Consider the following 18,098-nt stretch of genomic DNA (forward strand, 5'->3'; position numbering starts at 1 on the left):
TTTTAGTTTAAATGATTTATAAATGTTTAGGGCCAGAAGGGACCATTATGATCATCTAGGATAATTTCCTGCAAATGCAAACTGCAGGATTTTCCCCAAGTGATTCCTGCATCAAGTCTCTAACTTCTGGTTTCACTTACTGTGGAAATGTCTCTGAACTGTAGTTGTCACTAGTGTGTGCTTGTGTATTTTTAAGGTAATTGCTTAAGATGTCAGCACTAAAAATTCTTTCAGGCTCTCTGTTAGCTGAAGTATGTCTGTAGCCAACACTCATTTTGAGACCCAGGAGATATAACCTGCTCTGCCTATTGGTGCTTTAGAATATTTTCCAGTATTTTTGGATATTATAGTGTCTTAGTGTGTTGGAAAAGCTTCATCTGCCTAATCTGTTCTTCCAGCATGTCCAGCTCCTGACTCAAATACACCTTCTCACCAGCTCCAACCCTAGTCTGAGTTCAGAGGCCAGCACCACGAGGATGTTTCTGGTAAGGATCTAGCTAGTCAGAAATACAATAATTCTGTCACAAAAATAAAGGTTGCCATTGTCTTTAATCAAGATGACTTGGTCTATATTTTCAAAAATGAGCAGTGAAGGAGGGGCATTGTTGTGTAGCTGCAGCTGCCTTTATGTTGCTAAATGGTTCAGCACTGTGTGAGAGACAGTTTGCTGTCATAGGAGGAGAGCCTAGTTAGTGCAGTGGCTGGTGCACTAACGTTGGGCTAGTTTAGGTAAAAATTAGATTTGTTTTCTGGTTAGTTTTAACACAAACCTCCATCCAGTCTGACACTACAGACAGTCCTTGCTCTAGAGAGGACTAGGGTGGGATTAGCAGGACTGCTGCAGGTTGGAATTCAAGCCTTGGGTGAGAGAAGCTTGTTCAGCTAATGCCTATGCTATACTTGTCTGAAGCCTGTGTGGGCATTTGCTGAGGGAAGTACAAAAAATTCCAGTGAGGGTGGGTGGCTAGTGGGAATGCCCTGCAAAGCTTAAAAAAAACAAAATCTGACTTCATTCAGCTGAGAGAGATTTCCTTAACATTTGTTTAAAATGATAGTATCCTCTACATACTAATGCTTGATCAATTGCTTACCGAATGAGTTTGTAACTGTGTGTAATGGCAATAACATAGTGGTCTGTGTTGGCATGCTTTTTGTATTTTTTTTTTTTTGAAGGATTAAAAACAAAGCTTGAAAAGGTCATTCTTAGAACAATTTCTGTGAATGCTCTGTGATCGTTAATGGTTCTGTATGGGAATGGGGGAGTAATAACTCACAGCAGAGCTGAGGCTTTATAGGCTCAGAGCAGAATAAATGTAATCAGTTGTGTCCCATGGCTTGGTATCTCTCAGAAGCAGGGTTGATAATAACTGAAACTTTTTCTGCCTCCTATCTGGCAAGTTTGCTTTCTGAATGACTTCTTCTAGATACATAAGTTCTTATTTACACCGAAAGCAAGTCCCTTTATCTCCTCTGTATTTGACTCCTCAGACTGAGCTGAGTAACTTTGCTCACAGTTCCATGCTCCTTCGTCAGCAGTTCCATCCCAAGTTTCAAACAGTGTTCCAACCATGTAACTTGAAGGGAGCGTTGCAGCTCATTGAAGACTTTCGTGCCCAGGTCAAAGATGATTGGAGTCCTCGCAAAACTGTGAAGAAGAGTGGTATGTAGTTGAAGGGGCAGGTTTGTAGGGTAGTAATAGCCTTTTTGGTGATGCCCTCCCCTCAGATGAGATGGATTCCAGATTTTTTTGCTATGATTTGAAATGGAATTTAGCATTATTTTGCAGCATTGTTTTTAACACGTCTTTAAGCAATGACCTCAGTATTATTGCCTGTCTTTTGCTACTTAAGCCATGAAAATGTGACACAGTAAGCTCACATCATAGGGATTTGTACAAGATTGCTTAGCTTGGTAGTCTGGAATGCATGATATGTTTGCAGATGTTTCAAGCTTTGGAAATCCATCAGGAAAGTAACAATAGATTGGAAAAATTTGTTCCAGTGGTTTGAATGATACATCAGACATTTTCTTCTGGTTGAGATGGTTCTACTAACAAGACTAGGGACTTGAACTGTGAAACTATAAAATTAAAAAGCATTCTGAATGGGCTGTTTTGGAAATTTTTGTCATGGTTTTTTCTTAGCCAAATGATAGGCAGTTTAGAGTCAAATGGAGCCATTCAATGATTAGAGTCAAATGGATCTGCTCCATCCTTCCACAGAGCCGATATTGTGTACATAATTCTGTGGGGAAATCAAAAAGAAAAGTAACTTTTGCTGGGCCAGAATAAATTCTTAGTTTTAGTTTCTTGTGTTCTAAACCAAAGTCCAAAGGTTTGTGTGGAAAAAATTACCCCAGCCTGTACTGCTTTCACAGCAGAAGTTATGGGGACCATAGCTTTTCCAATAAAGTAATGGTGAGTTTCAGAATTTGAGCATCTACACTTGTGAGGTTCATCAGCTTGTGCTGATCTGTGGATTCTTTTCACAGCAAATGAATTCCCCTGTCTTCCAAAGCAAGTGGCATGGATTCTGGCAACGAGAAAAGTCTTTATGTACCCAGAGCTGTTACCAATTTGCTCCCTGAAGGCAAAAGCCCCACAGAACAAGATTATCTTCACAAAGGCAGAGGACAAGTAGGTGTTCAATGTTAGGGTGTAAAATAAATGGGGCATCTTTCCCTGGGCGAAAAAGTAGAGTGCTGTAGCCAAATGATGGGACATCTGGACATTCTGGAACAGCGCCATCAGATGGCAACTTTGGCCCTTTGTTCCCAGCCGTAGAAAAATTGCTATTAGCTCAGTAGGCCAGACAGATTTAGTCTTCTGTGGATTTTCCATGCCAGTATGTGTACTGACCTCCAAGGTGATCAGAGGGACAAATCTGAGTGTGTTGAGATGTTCCTGAACCAACATACTTCCCATCTTGATTTATTAATGTGTCTCCAGTCAAGTTTTGTGTTGGAGTAGTTAACAATTTGTTTCATTAGATTAAACCATGTTGAGCATTCAGCAGTTGATTGAGCTGTTTTATTTCCATACTCTGTCTTCTCCATGTTGCTGTGGATGACCAGATTGAGACACTCCAGGGATGTTAACAGATGTGAAGGACAAGCTGAGAGCATTTACAGTTTCTTTTGGTTTGAATCATTGTCTGGCAGAATTATTTTTCCTTTCAGTTTATTAGCTTTGGGTCTGAAACACTTCGAAGGGACAGAGTTTCCTAAACCTTTGATCAGCAAGTATCTCCTGCCAGCAAAGACTGCACACCAGCTGACAGTGCGAATCAAGAACCTCAATATGAACCGTGCCCCTGACAATATCATCAGAGTAAGTGAGACAATCTATAGTTTGTATGTATTTGTATTTTACATGTGTGAGAGGTGATGCCCATACATAATAGAAGACACAGTTCCTTCCCCAAAGAGTTTACATTCGGTCTGCACTGTCATTTCTTCATAGACCATGACACCTCACTTCCACTAAGCATGAAGACTTCTTCAGAGACCCTACCCTCTGTACTTACCTTTTACAACTGCTCTGATTGCTGCCTTGTCTTTCAAGAACACAGCACCTACTACAGAGAACCCTGATACGACTGTAATTCACATAATGCTGAAATAATGAGCTTCCTACCAGTAGACTTGCATACAGTACAGAAGTAGAGAGTGAGCGCGCACATGTGCTATACCAATGATCTGTCCAGAGAAATGAGTCAAAAAGGACATAAGATTTTGTCCAGCCCTCCTTTCCATTTCTTAATATTTACACATTTGAGCAACACTCCATCACTGTAGGAGTAATTCTGGATCACTTGAACTCCCAATGTGTACTGTCCAGAGAAGTTTCCGATCACTGGCAGTTAGGCTAATCAAGGATGGTGATTGCTGACCTTGGTCTCTTCCCCCCCCTCTCTCCTCAGTATTATAAAAGAACAAAGCAGTTGCCCATTTTGCTCAAGTGTTGTGAGGAGATCCAGCCTTCTGAGTGCAAACCCCCTGTGGAGAGGGAAGAACAGCATTTGCCATTCTGGCTGAAGGTACAGTGCCTGCTGTTTAGAAGCATCATGCTTCCACCATCTTATCCCTAGAGCTGATTAACCTTTTAGTGCTGTTGGCTTGAACTGTTTAATTCAGCTGGTTAGAATATTGGCTGTGTGACGCTGGTGCTGCTGGTTGCAGTTTGTATGTCAGGGCAGGCTGGCCACCACCTTACAGGCAGCAGTTATCTTCCTCGCTGCATCAAACAGTCCTATTGAAAGACGGACGTTCTCATTGTGGGCCTGTTGCCCTGGGAATAAAGTGCAGATATGGGATTTGAATGATTGTTCTCTCCTGTTACGGGGCCCTTATGCCTGTAGTACCTAAATGCTTCTCAACCATTATTTTTTCCTCACAACCCCTTGTGTGTAAGGGATGAACCGAAGCACAAAGAAATTAACTGACTTGCCAAGGTCACACTGGAAGTATGTAGCAGAGCCAAGAATTGGACCCAGATCCCCCAAGACCCAGTTCAGGGTTTCATCACATGACCATCCTATTGGGGAATTGATGACACTTGACTCTTGCTAAGAGTCTCTTTACAAACCAGTTTGGAAGAGACACATCAGGGTCATGAACTTTGTGATCACATTGCTCCTTCCAGATCATCACATTCTGTCAGCGTTTACAAACAAAAAAACAACCTTGTTGGAGACTTTCAAGTAAAACTAGTGAACAGTGAGCAGTAAATAAAAAATACTTATTCACAAAGTGAATCAAAATAAGTCACTGCCTCCTGCTCTGGAATAATGTTTTCTGTGTTGCCTGAAGGTGGTAAGGGTCAAGGGACCTAAATAACTGAAGTTCTTGTCTCCTGCAGGCAAGTTTGTCCTCCATTCAGAGGGAGCTGAAGCAATTAGCAGAAGATGCTGGGGAGGCAGCAGGTTCACCCAGTGCAGAATCTGCTCTTTTGAGGACAGAAAAAGAAACTTTGGAATCACAATGTGATGAAAAATACCCTCTGCTCATGCCCAAAGGAATAGTGCTGACACTGAAGCCCCTTGCCAACCGTTTCTCCAGGAGAGCTTGGAGGCGGCAGGGGTCTGCAGCCCTGAAGCCCCTACTCATTCGACCGAGTCCTTGTCTGCAGCAGAGTGCCAACACTATTAATATTCAGAAAGCTGCTGTAAAGTTACCCCAATCAGAAGCTCCTCCTAGCAAAGTTGTGGTTCAAATTCCCCGGTTAATCCAGCCAGCTACAATTATGCAGACTGTGCCAGGAATGCAGCATCTGAACATCCCGTCAGCAGTAGGAAGTGGCGATTGCTTTGAATTTCAAAGCGTGCTCTCTACTTTACAGTCTGATTCCAGAACTTCTCTTCCAGCTGCTGTACCACCAACACTAGTATCCTCAACACCTGTGACTTTTCAGACAAAAATGCTGCCAACGTTGACTGCATCAAAAATCCGCAAACCTTGTGTCCGCAGGGGATACCAAAAGAAAAAGGGAACAAAATCCACCCCTTTGATAAAGGCTGCCCCTTTGATCCATCCAGCCCCTGTCATCTTTACAGTACCTGCTGCTGCAGTGAAAGTGGTTAGTATTGGCAATGGCTGCAATATGATTCATCCCATAAACACAACAGTTGGCAGGGGCACTCAGGCTATTCCAATTGCAACTTTGTTGGTAAATCCCACCACCTTCCCATGCCCATTAAACCAGCCTCTAGTGTCCCCTTCCATTCCTCCCTTGATAGCCTCTCCTAACTCTGTAGGTCTTCCTGCTTCATCAACGGCTGAAGACAAAGAGCAGTTGAATCCAGTCACTTCCTGTCTTGCTGTAAATGATGAAAATTCTTACGCTATAGCTGAGCCTAAAGTGGAACCCCAAGAACTTTACTCTTCATGTTCTGCCATCTCCCCCAAGAAGGAACATAGCACAGGTCCTGCTACTCCAGACAATGACAGCCAGGAGAAGGTTAAAGAGAGTGAGTGCTATAGTTGGATAGTTGTGGAGACAGTGGAGAAGAAGGCCTTGGAGCCATTACCCATGGACCTCTTACCTCACTTGGAGGATTTAGGAGAAACAGTGAAAACTGAACCTGAAGATCCCAGTGATGCCCTTGAAGAAACAAACCCAACACAGGAGAAGAAAAACTTGAATGCTGAAATAAAGGAGGAGTTCATACTGGATCTAGGGCAAGAGCTGGACATGGAGGTCACATCTGAGCATCTGAGTGAACAGAAGGAAATTAAAAAAGAGTGCACCTCCCATCAGGAGAAGGGACAGGAGAAAGGACGAGATGTGGAGGCACCCACCCAGGATGAGCAGCAGTTGGAAGACCTTGATACAGCTGGGGTGGAAATGAGCAATGAGTCTTCCAAGAATGCCTCTCACTCAACAGATGTTGATGCAGAGTGTAGTAGCCCATTGGGGAAACCAGAGGACTCATGCAGTGTGGATGGTCAGTCTGTAGGGACACCAGCTGGCCCTGAAGCAGTGGGAGAGAAGGATGGACAAGAAGAGGAAGAGGAGGAGGATTTCGATGATTTTACTCAAGATGAGGAGGATGAAGAAGAAATGTCATCAGCATCAGAAGAGTCCGTGCTTTCTGTGCCAGAACTTCAGGTAAAAACATAGTAGCCTAGATAATGAATTCTGCAAATGAGATAAAGCCACACTTTGTAAGAACCATCTCATTGTGAATTTATATGGCGCCAAGAGTGTGCATGGCACATGACAAATTAAAGGACCAACTCCTGTCCTGAGGAGCTTACAGACTAGGTTAGGAGCATAAATTGCAAATGGCCAGGTTTCAATTCTTCTGGAGTTGTAAGGGCTTCCTCAGCTGAGCTTGCTCCTTGTTCGTTCTGCGCACCTTGCAGAAATTATTTTTAATTAGTTCCTCAGGATAAAGTAATTCAAACAAGCATAATAAATAGACAAAATCCTACCAAAGAAATAAATGCACAGTTTCACACTTATAAATGAATGTCAGATTACTTTGATTTTAGCAGCCATGTGGAGGCTGGCAGCTCCAGTTCTTGGGTTAGATAGTATCGCATGTCACTGTTAAATATGGTTTCAGAGTAACAACTGTGTTAGTCTGTATTTGCAAAAAGAAAAGGAGTACTTGTGGCACCTTAGAGACTAACCAATTTATTTGAGCATAAGCTTTCGTGAGCTACAGCTCACTTCATCAGATGCATAAAGTAGAAAATAGTGAGGATGTTTTTATACACACAGACCATGTAAAAAAAATGAGGATGTTTATCACTACAAAAGGTTTTCTCTCCCCCCACCCCACTCTCCTGCTGGTACTAGCTTATCTAAAGTGATCACTCTTCTTACAGTGTGTATGATAATCAAGGTGGGCCATTTCTAGCACAAATCCAGGGTTTAACAAGAACGTCTGAGGAACGGGGGGGGCGGGGGGGGGAAGGAATAAACAAGGGGAAATAGGTTACTTTTTATAATGACTCAACCACTCCCAGTCTCTATTCAAGCCTAAGTTAATTGTATCCAATTTGCAAATTAATTCCAATTCAGCAGTCTCTCGTTGGAGTCTGTTTCTGAAGTTTTTCTGTTGTAATATCGCAACTTTCATGTCTGTAATCGCGTGACCAGAGAGATTGAAGTGTTCTCTGACTGGTTTATGAATGTGATAGTTCTTGACATCTGATTTGTGTCTATTTATTCTTTTACGTAGAGAGATCAAATCTCTCTAAAAGAATAAGTGGATACAAATCAGATGTCAAGAACTATCACATTCATAAACCAGTCGGAGAACACTTCAATCTCTCTGGTCACGCGATTACAGACATGAAAGTTGCGATATTACAACAGAAAAACTTCAGAAACAGACTCCAACAAGAGACTGCTGAATTGGAATTAATTTGCAAATTGGATACAATTAACTTAGGCTTGAATAGAGACTGGGAGTGGTTGAGTCATTATAAAAAGTAACCTATTTCCCCTTGTTTATTCCTTCCCCCGCCCCGCCCCCCCGTTCCTCAGACGTTCTTGTTAAACCCTGGATTTGTGCTAGAAATGGCCCACCTTGATTATCATACACACGGTAAGGAGAGTGATCACTTTAGATAAGCTAGTACCAGCAGGAGAGTGGGGTGGGGGGAGAGAAAACCTTTTGTAGTGATAAACACCCATTTTTTCATGGTCTGTGTGTCTAAAAACATCCTCACTATTTTCCACTTTATGCATCCGATGAAGTGAGCTGTAGCTCACGAAAGCTTATGCTCAAATAAATCGGTTAGTCTCTAAGGTGCCACAAGTACTCCTTTTCTTTTCACTGTTAAATATGTTAATCATTAGTGGGCAAGAACTAAATTGATACCTGGGGTTAGTAGTTAAAATTACAATTAAATGAGGTAGTAGTTGAATTGCATACAAGGGCTAGAGATTTTGGGGTGTTTTGATCTAAAGGAGACAATGGAAAAACTGACTTGGCTTGCAACGGAGAGGCGTCTGAGCCAGGAGGGAGATTCTGAGGAAGAGAATTCCCAGGAAGAGAACTCGGAGCCGGAAGAGGAAGAGGAGGAGGAGGGAGAAGGAGACGGAATGGAGAGTTTGCAAAAAGAAGATGAAATGACAGATGAGATAGCTGAAGATGCAGCAGAGGAACCCAAATCTGCCTTCACTTTTACAAAGGTTGCCCCAGAGGTGGAAACCAACAGAATGCCACCAGGTGAGTTAATTGTCCTCTATATGGAGGTGTGACATTACTCAGGGTACAGTCTGGACTGTTGAATAGCTGTGTCCCCTCAATTCTCCAGCCTGAGGTGTCTTTTACACTGCTTCACTGTGAGAGTAACCATTCCTAGTCTGTTCATACACAGCCTCCAGCATGTAAATTACTCCTAGCTATATTGTATGAGTGCTATGGCCAGCCACTCTTGAGTTAGAGTTGTGGAGCAACACCAAGCAAATGCCTAGTCAGACTTTCCCCCAGAATTGTGCATCTTGTACTGCACAGCCCTCTACTAGACAACACAAGCTCATATAAAGTCTGTCATTTTATTAATAGAAAATGATATACACAAATCCTCTTATCTTAAATGGAGTTTCCCAGATACTTCAGTTCAAGGACACTGGTTTAGATAAAACAATAAACAAGTTTATTAACTTAAAATAACTATCTTTACTTGTAATACTACAGAATGAGGCATAAAAAGTCAGAATTGGCTATAAGAAAATAAAAGTAAAATGTAACTAACACCTATCTTAACAAGCTAAGTGAATTTGAAGCAAAAGTCTCTCTCACCACATGCTTCAACAGTTTTACTGGCTGAATTTCTTTCAGACAGCATCCTTCCCTCAGTCCAAAGCTGTTTTTGTTCCTCAGATGTTGTGGCTGCCATGGGTAGAAAGAAAGGGAGGAATAACTTGTGGGATCTGTTCCCCATTCTTATGCTTTTTTCTTTTCTTTGACAATCATCTCCATCTGGGGTTCAGGAGACAAAGTCAGTGGTGATTGGAACCGTCTGTGTGTGTGTGTACATTGTGACAGGGTTGGGCCAGATGGCTACAGGAGAGTGATAGAAGGCAGATATATCAGCCCCAGGTTAAGTAGATCCCTTTTCCCTGGATAAGGTAACAGGGAAGGTTCCAGAACAGTCAGGAACTTTTAAGGAAACAATTAAGGCAGACAGGCTGATTAGAACACCTGCAGCCAATCAACGGGTAGTGATCAATGGCTCCATGTCTAGTTGGCAGCCGGTGTCAAGTGGAGTGCCCCAGGGGTCGGTCCTGGGGCTGGTTTTGTTCAATATCTTCAAAAATGATCTGGAGGATGGTGTGGATTGCACTCTCAGCAAATTTGCGGATGATACTAAACTGGGAGGAGTAGTAGATACACTGGAGGGCAGGGATAGGATACAGAGGGACCTAGACAAATTGGAGGATTGGGCCAAAAGAAATCTGATGAGGTTCAATAAGGATAAGTGCAGGGTCCTGCACTTAGGACGGAAGAACCCAATGCACAGCTACAGACTAGGGACCGAATGGCTAGGCATCAGTTCTGCGGAAAAGGACCTAGGGGTGACAGTGGACGAGAAGCTGGATATGAGTCAGCAGTGTGCCCTTGTTGCCAAGAAGGCCAATGGCATTTTGGGATGTATAAGTAGGGGCATAGCGAGCAGATCGAGGGACATGATCGTCCCCCTCTATTCGACATTGGTGAGGCCTCATCTGGAGTACTGTGTCCAGTTTTGGGCCCCACACTACAAGAAGGATGTGGATAAATTGGAGAGAGTCCAGCGAAGGGCAACAAAAATGATTAGGGGTCTGGAACACATGACTTATGAGGAGAGGCTGAGGGAACTGGGATTGTTTAGTCTGCAGAAGAGAAGAATGAGGGGGGATTTGATAGCTGCTTTCAACTACCTGAGAGGTGGTTCCAGAGGGGATGGTTCTAGACTATTCTCAGTGGTGGAAGAGGACAGGACAAGGAGTAATGGTCTCAAGTTGCAGTGGGGGAGGTTTAGGTTGGATATTAGGAAAAACTTTTTCACTAGGAGGGTGGTGAAACACTGGAATGCGTTGCCTAGGGAGGTGGTGGAATCTCCTTCCTTAGAAGTTTTTAAGGTCAGGCTTGACAAAGCCCTGGCTGGGATGATTTAATTGGGGATGGGTCCTGCTTTTGAGCAGGGGGTTGGACTAGATGACCTCCTGAGGTCCCTTCCAACCCTGATATTCTATGATTCTATAAGAAGCTGCTAGAATCCATTAAGGCAGGCTAATCAGGGCACCTGGGTTTGAAAAGGAGCTCACTTCAGTTTGTGGTGCGTGTGAGGAGCTGGGAGCAAGAGGCGCAAGAAGCTGAGAGTGAGAGGGCATACTACTGGGAGAGTGAGAAGTACAAGCATTATCAGACATTAGGAGGGAGGTCCTGTGGTGAGAATAACGATGGCGTTGGGAGGAGGCTATGGGGAAGTAGCCTAGGGAGTTGTAGCTGTCACCCAGTTGTTACAAGAGCCACTGTAGACACTGCAATCCACAGGGCCGTGGGCTGGAACCTGGAGTAGAGGGCAGGCCTGGGTTCCCTCCATTCCCCCAACTCCCTACTTGATACCGGAGGAGTTGAACTGGACTGTGGGTTCCACCAGAGGGGAAGGTCGCTGGCCTGTTCCCCGATCCACTAGGTGGATCAGCAGAGACCGTGGGGATTGTTCTTCTTCCTTTCCCCATGCTGGCCAGTGTTGAGGCTAACTGAGTGAACGGCAGATTTGAGCCACGAAAGTGGCCAAACTGAGGGCTGCCGTGAACCTCTGAGGCGAGAAAAGCTGCCAATAAGCACAGGACCCACCAAGGCAGAGGAGGAACTTTGTCACAAAATCTCTCTCTCTCTCTCTCTCTATATATATATATATATTGTGTGTGTGTGTGTGCACGCGCCCAAGTGAGTATAGTTACAGAATCATTCACAAGCAGCTCAGTAGTGTTAATAAAACCCATTTTATGCTCTTCTTACGACATTCAGTTGCATATCAAGTCAATCTCATTACGTCTCAATTGAGCATGTCCTCAGAAGGAATCTCATTCCAAGGCTTCTTGGGCTGAGATCACTATAATCTGCAGGCTAATTAAATACTTTGCTAAAGCCAGGTGCACTTTGGAGAGAGCAGCACATTAGCCAGGGTTTGTTTTTATCCAATTGTGTTCTTTCTTGCTGCTCCGTAGTGGGATCAAATGTAACAGCTGGGCAGCTAACCCTAGGCCAACCCAGGGGAAGGAGTAAAGAGGAGCCGAAATCAAGCTAGCTACACCTTTTATCCTACTATGGAGCAGTGAGAAAACACATTTCGGTAAAAACAAGCCCTGGCTAATGTGCTGCTCTCTCCAAAGTGCACCTGGCTTTAGTAAAGTATTTAATTAGCCTCCACCAACTTCTTTTCCTTGCCTGCAGATTTTAGTGATCGAAGCCCTGGAATGTGATTCCTTCTGAGGACATGCTCAATTGAGACATAATGAGATTGACTTGGTGTGCAACAGAATGTAGTAAGAGCATGGAATGGATTTTATTAACATTATTGAGCTCCTTGTGAATGATTTTTTGACCATGTATGTTGGTGACTTTTTTTCTCTGAATGTCACTGTAATCCAGCAGTGAAAGTTGCTAGATTTGTCACTGGTTACTTTGACCCTTATTTCTTCACTAGGAAGTCACTAAATCTAGTGACAAAGTAGCTAAGTTGTCAATACTTAACCAGGTGATGATCCATTTGATTTTGTTAAAAGAAAAGGAGTACTTGTGGCACCTTAGAGACTAACCAATTTATTTGAGCATGAGCTTTCGTGAGCTACAGCTCACTTCATCAGATGCATACCGTGGAAACTGCAGCAGACTTTATATATACACAGAGAATATGAAACAATACCTCCTCCCACCCCACTGTCCTGCTGGTAATAGCTTATCTAAAGTGATCAACAGGTGGGCCATTTCCAGCACAAATCCAGGTTTTCTCACCCTCCACCCCCCCACACAAATTCACTCTCCTGCTGGTGCTAGCCCATCCAAAGTGACAACTCTTTACATAATCAAGTCGGGCTATTTCCTGCATAAATCCAGGTTTTCTCACATCCCCCCCACCCCCATACACACACAAACTCACTCTCCTGCTGGTCTCCAGCTCATCTAAACTGACCACTCTCCAAGTTTAAATCTAAGTTAAACCAGAACATCTGGGGGGGGGCGGCGGGTAGGAAAAAACAAGAGGAAACAGGCTACCTTGCATAATGACTTAGCCACTCCCAGTCTCTATTTAAGCCTAAATTAATAGTATCCAATTTGCAAATGAATTCCAATTCAGCAGTTTCTCGCTGGAGTCTGGATTTGAAGTTTTTTTGTTTTAAGATAGCGACCTTCATGTCTGTGATTGCGTGACCTGAGAGATTGAAGTGTTCTCCGACTGGTTTATGAATGTTATAATTCTTGACATCTGATTTGTGTCCATTTATTCTTTTACGTAGAGACTGTCCAGTTTGACCAATGTACATGGCAGAGGGGCATTGCTGGCACATGATGGCATATATCACATTGGTGGATGTGCAGGTGAACGAGCCTCTGATAGTGTGGCTGATGTTATTAGGCCCTGTGATGGTGTCCCCTGAATAGATATGTGGGCACAATTGGCAACGGGCTTTGTTGCAAGGATAAGTTCCTGGGTTAGTGGTTCTGTTGTGTGGTATGTGGTTGTTGGTGAGTATTTGCTTCAGGTTGCGGGGCTGTCTGTAGGCAAGGACTGGCCTATCTCCCAAGACTTGTGAGAGTGTTGGGTCATCCTTTAGGATAGGTTGTAGATCCTTAATAATGCGTTGGAGGGGTTTTAGTTGGGGGCTGAAGGTGACCGCTAGTGGCGTTCTGTTATTTTCTTTGTTAGGCCTGTCCTGTAGTAGGTAACTTCTGGGAACTCTTCTGGCTCTATCAATCTGTTTCTTTACTTCTGCAGGTGGGTATTGTAGTTGTAAGAAAGCTTGACAGAGATCTTGTAGGTGTTTGTCTCTGTCTGAGGGGTTGGAGCAAATGTGGTTGTATCGCAGAGCTTGGCTGTAGACGATGGATCGTGTGGTGTGGTCAGGGTGAAAGCTGGAGGCATGCAGGTAGGAATAGCGGTCAGTAGGTTTCCGGTATAGGGTGGTGTTTATGTGGCCATTGTTTATTATTGTTTGTTATTTATTGATTTTGTTGACACCTGGCTGAGGCATCAGTTTGCCTTTTGTCTCTGAGGAACTGGTTTGTGGCTGCTTTTCTAAACTTGGAACATGTATTAGTAATGTCATAGAGTAGATTTTTATAACTTTACATACAATGTTACCACATGTATTTTACCAGGACAATAATGATCAGCAATTTGAGTTTTCAAACGGTACCTCACAAGGTATACTTTGTACAAAATTTATCATAGTCTTGTAAAAGGGGTGAACATAGGGGTACAGACTGTCACGGAGGGGATGGGGATGACAGAACTGGTTTGCTGCAGCAAAACAACAAGTGTGTAATTTCCTCATGGTTTAACAGTGTTGTCTTGATTTTGGAAAAGAGGCTTTGAAAAACAAGAGTCTATAAAAACAGTTCCCTCGCAATGCCTGGGCCCTTCTGCAGTCCCTTCCTATCCATCCACTTGCCGTGCAGTTATACTCTGAAAAGTGACCGCGTAAATGAGATTGTGGGGTTCCAAGGTCTCTTTCTGGCCTTTATATGTGTTATTGTTTGAATGTACAGGTCATAAGATGAGTTTTCCGGTGGCTCAACCTGGGAACTGAAAAACCATTGGGATTCTTTCTTCATCAGACATCACTGATAATAAAGATTCTGAAGTCAGAATGGAGCTGCTTGTTCTGTATGATTCAGAATAGAATCCAGATATGTTAGGATCACAGCAGAACCTGCTAACAAGACTAAAAAAATCCCCGTGTAAGTGAAGTCAGTAAGCAGGACTCAGAAACACAGGGTTTAGGAATGGGGAGGAAGATAAAGCTAGTGATGCTGAAAATAATCCTAAATCCAGCAGATCTGTGATCTTCTGGCTTTTTTTTTTATTTGTTTTCCAAAAGCAGACTGCGCGTTCCCAGATTGTGAAGCAGGCCCAGGAAGAGGCAGAGACCTAGACCCTCATGAATAATAATAATAATAAATAATACCTAGATTTTATATAGAGCTTTTCATCAGAGGATCTCAGTGCTTCACAATCTTTAATGTAGTTATCCTCATGACACTCCTGTGAAGTATGGAAGTGTTCTTATTCCCCTTTTACAGATGGGGAATGAGCCACAGAGAGGTTAAGTGACTTGTCCAAGATCACACAGGAAACTGAATCTGTCTTTCCTAAATCCTAGGCTAGTGCCCTCACCACTGAAGCATCTTTCCTACTCTTCATCCCTTGTGATACGAGCTCTGCTGTGCCCCAACTCTCCAAAATATGAGAATGTGAGGCATATTAGTAACATGGATCAGATGTACTCTGTTCATTCAGTCTCCCCATCAAAGCCTTGGACTGGTCTTTATCTCATGGTCTCTGCTAACTGGGTGTGTTTGAGCTGTAAGTTTGGAAGGGATTCAGTGACCATGAAAATGAGGCAAGTGTTTCCACACTCTAGAGAAGAAATCGGTTCTGCTGACTCAATGGGATGAGGATACTCAGTAAAATGTATAATACAAAGTTCACTTCTCTCTTTACATTCATTTTCTGTGGTCTCCCACAAAATAAAGGGGAGCTTATATGATCCACAAACACAATCCTTGCTCTGGCAGGACAGGAGTATGCCTGGGGGTCAGGGCCTAATGATGAATAAAAGGAAGGGAACCCTTTCCTGGCAGTCAGCATGGTCCACAGCACCAACCTCAATGGGTTTTGCATTTCCCTGGAATGAGGAATTTGCATGGGGACTGTGCTTTCAGATGAGAATGCCAAAGTGCCTGGGAAAAACAGGAACGCCCACAGAGCCAGGAATAAGAGGGGACGGACTCGTGCCAGCAAAGACACCTCCAAGTTGCTGCTGCTTTATGATGAAGAGATTCTGGCGAGAGACCCTCTCCGGGAACAGAAGGATTTGGCATTTGCACAGGCCTATCTGAACAGGGTAAGAACGAATAGGCTGACGTTAGAGCTTTGTCCTCAGACAGAATGTGAGTCTTGTATGTCTATTAAAATAAAAATAATCAAATTTCTGGCATTTCCGGTTATCATTTCCTGATAAATGTTTCCTCTGTAACAGAATTAACACCTGAGCCACTTAGCTGAAGAATCCATCCAGATCTGATGTGTTTCAAAAATTTGTAACCCACTTGGGATCAGTTCTGTCTCTTGTGATCATTCCATGCTCCTGAATCTAGAGAATAATTTGTTTGTTGGTACAGCAATTTGAAAATGTGAAGTAATGTATAAGTGCTGAGTATTGAAGAAGCTATTGAATTAACTTTTCTTTCCTCCTGAGTTTTCATAAGCAGGGAGAAAGTCTCATAACTGTCTGATGTGCTTTGCAGGTGCGCGAAGCTTTGCGGAATGCGCCTGGGAAATATGAAGACTTCCTTCGTGTTATCTATGAATTTGAGACCAGCACCCACAAGCCAACTGCTGTGGATCTGTATTCCACTCTCCAGACCCTGCTGCAGGAGTGGCCGCAGCTGCTCACAGACTTTGCTGCCTTTCTTTTGCCTGAGCAAGCTCTGGAGTGTGGATTGGTAAGTAAAAGGGAAGAAGCAAACAGGAGAGATTGAGAAGACAAATGTAGTGAGCCTTGCAGGAATGGAGGAAGAATTAAGTATAGAGCCAGGGATAAATTGGATGGAGGTGCTAATTATTTAATTAACTTTTCCATAAAATCTTCCACAGTGCTGAGGAATGCTGCAGCATGATGCACAGCTACAGCCTTCCGTAACTTGGTATATCTGTAGATTTAAAAATCTGAACTGTTTACTGAAAACATATGGCCTATTTTAACTTCTCCTCTGCATCTCTTAAGCCTTTAGAGATTTGAAACCAATTTCCAATCACTGCAGTTTTCTGTTTGAGCCCTGCAGTCCGCAGTCCTAAGTGAGTTATAAAACTCTTGGCTGGAGCATATATACTTTGCTTAGCTTCTCAAAGCGGATTAGAAATGCTTGTAAATATAGATTGGTGTGTCTGGAGTGAAAAGGTCCTCCTTGTTCTCTGGTCAGTTTGAAGAGCAGCAAGCATTTGACAAAAGCCGGAAGTTCCTCAGGCAGCTGGAAATCTGCTTTGCTGAAAATCCCACCCACCATCAAAAGATAATCAAAGTGCTGCAAAGCTGCGCAGACTGCCTCCCGCAGGACATTGCAGAGGTAACCAAACTTCTATGTATTCCCCTCCCCATCAGCCAGCCCTGAGAATGCAGAGGTAGATACCCCATCGTGCTTTCCCCTCTGACTTTCAGATTGCAGCCTTGAGAGATACCCCCAGCTGGAGTAAGAGCAGAGAGAACTGATCTATCATTACCTCCATAAGATTGTACAGCTAATTGGCCCCTATGTATCTTCTCTTTCCCACCTTGCTTTTATCACCTTGCAGGTTGATGCTTTAGTTTGTCTCAAGTAACCTCTGCCTAGAATTTCTGGGGAGATTCTTCAGTGCCAGGATGATTCCTGGAAGTACTCTGATCCAAAAATGAACTATAGTACAAGTGGTAACACTGAGCCTGAGCTTTTGTGTTTGTTTCTAGCAAAGGGTCTTGTTTGTTGCACAGACCTTGAAGTCGTTGCCATGTTCCACCATTATCTTACTCCAGAGTTTTCTCCCACAGTTGAAGACCCAGATGTGGCAGCTGCTGAAAGGACATGATCACCTGCAGGATGAATTCTCCATCTTCTTTGATCATTTACGTCCATCAGCCAGCCGCATGGGAGACTTTGAGGAGATCAACTGGACAGAGGAGAAAGAGTATGAGGTGGAGACCCTTTCTCTAAACTAGGAGAGAGAAGTAGGGAGGCTTGGATCCCTCAGATTGAGAGGCTTAATAGGGAGGCTACAGACCCAGAAAGGAAGAGATGGGATAAAGATCTGGGATTGTGGGTGGCTGGGAATGGTTGGGGTGGAAATTTCAAATTCTTTCAGCACTTGTTACTTTTGACAAGATTGTAAACTTGTCACGCTGTCCTGAAATGGGGCTTCATGCAAAGAAAGCCCTTTGTAGGAGAGGTTTCAGAGTAGCAGCCGTGTTAGTCTGTATCCGCAAAAAGAAAAGGAGTACTTGTGGCACCTTAGCGCATGCTCAAATAAATTTGTTAGTCTCTAAGGTGCCACAAGTACTCCTTTTCTCTTTGTAGGAGAGAGTATGAAAGCTCAGCCTACTGACAGCTCCCTTTGCTGTGCTGGTAACACAGCCTCTGTGCTTCTTTTAGTTTGATGGGTTTGAAGAGGTGTCGTTACCAGATGTAGAAGAGGAGGAGGAAACCCCCAAGATGCACACAGCCTCGAAAAATAAAAAGAGGAAAGAGATTGGAGGCCAGAACAATGACAAGGTGGGACTGGGATATCTGAATAGCCCACAGCATGTGGCCTCTTCCATGCTCCAGGCAAATACATGTCTAGGACGACAAATGTGTCTGTGTAGAAATGGTCCCAGTCTCTAAAGTGTTAGACAA

General features: G+C 43.5%; 1 protein-coding gene across 6 annotated transcripts in view; it reads left to right on the forward strand.

Annotated features, from left to right (window-relative positions):
* LOC125625852 (GON-4-like protein) overlaps positions 1-18,098 on the forward strand; it is a 58,666-nt gene that overhangs the window by 30,167 nt on the left and 10,401 nt on the right. For 5 of the 6 annotated variants that reach the window (XM_075122912.1, XM_075122908.1, XM_075122910.1 and 2 more), the window contains exons 16-27: positions 399-485; positions 1,489-1,660; positions 2,491-2,635; positions 3,178-3,328; positions 3,921-4,037; positions 4,859-6,607; positions 8,423-8,684; positions 15,396-15,577; positions 15,981-16,178; positions 16,656-16,799; positions 17,258-17,401; positions 17,856-17,975. In XM_075122912.1, the coding sequence (XP_074979013.1) occupies positions 399-485; positions 1,489-1,660; positions 2,491-2,635; positions 3,178-3,328; positions 3,921-4,037; positions 4,859-6,607; positions 8,423-8,684; positions 15,396-15,577; positions 15,981-16,178; positions 16,656-16,799; positions 17,258-17,401; positions 17,856-17,975 (3,471 nt within the window). The remainder of the gene's footprint in view (positions 1-398; positions 486-1,488; positions 1,661-2,490; positions 2,636-3,177; positions 3,329-3,920; positions 4,038-4,858; positions 6,608-8,422; positions 8,685-15,395; positions 15,578-15,980; positions 16,179-16,655; positions 16,800-17,257; positions 17,402-17,855; positions 17,976-18,098) is intronic. The other variant, XM_075122911.1, reaches the window with a different exon arrangement.

The sequence above is a fragment of the Caretta caretta genome, chromosome 24 (assembly GCF_965140235.1).
Source record: "Caretta caretta isolate rCarCar2 chromosome 24, rCarCar1.hap1, whole genome shotgun sequence".
Taxonomy (NCBI): domain Eukaryota; kingdom Metazoa; phylum Chordata; order Testudines; family Cheloniidae; genus Caretta; species Caretta caretta.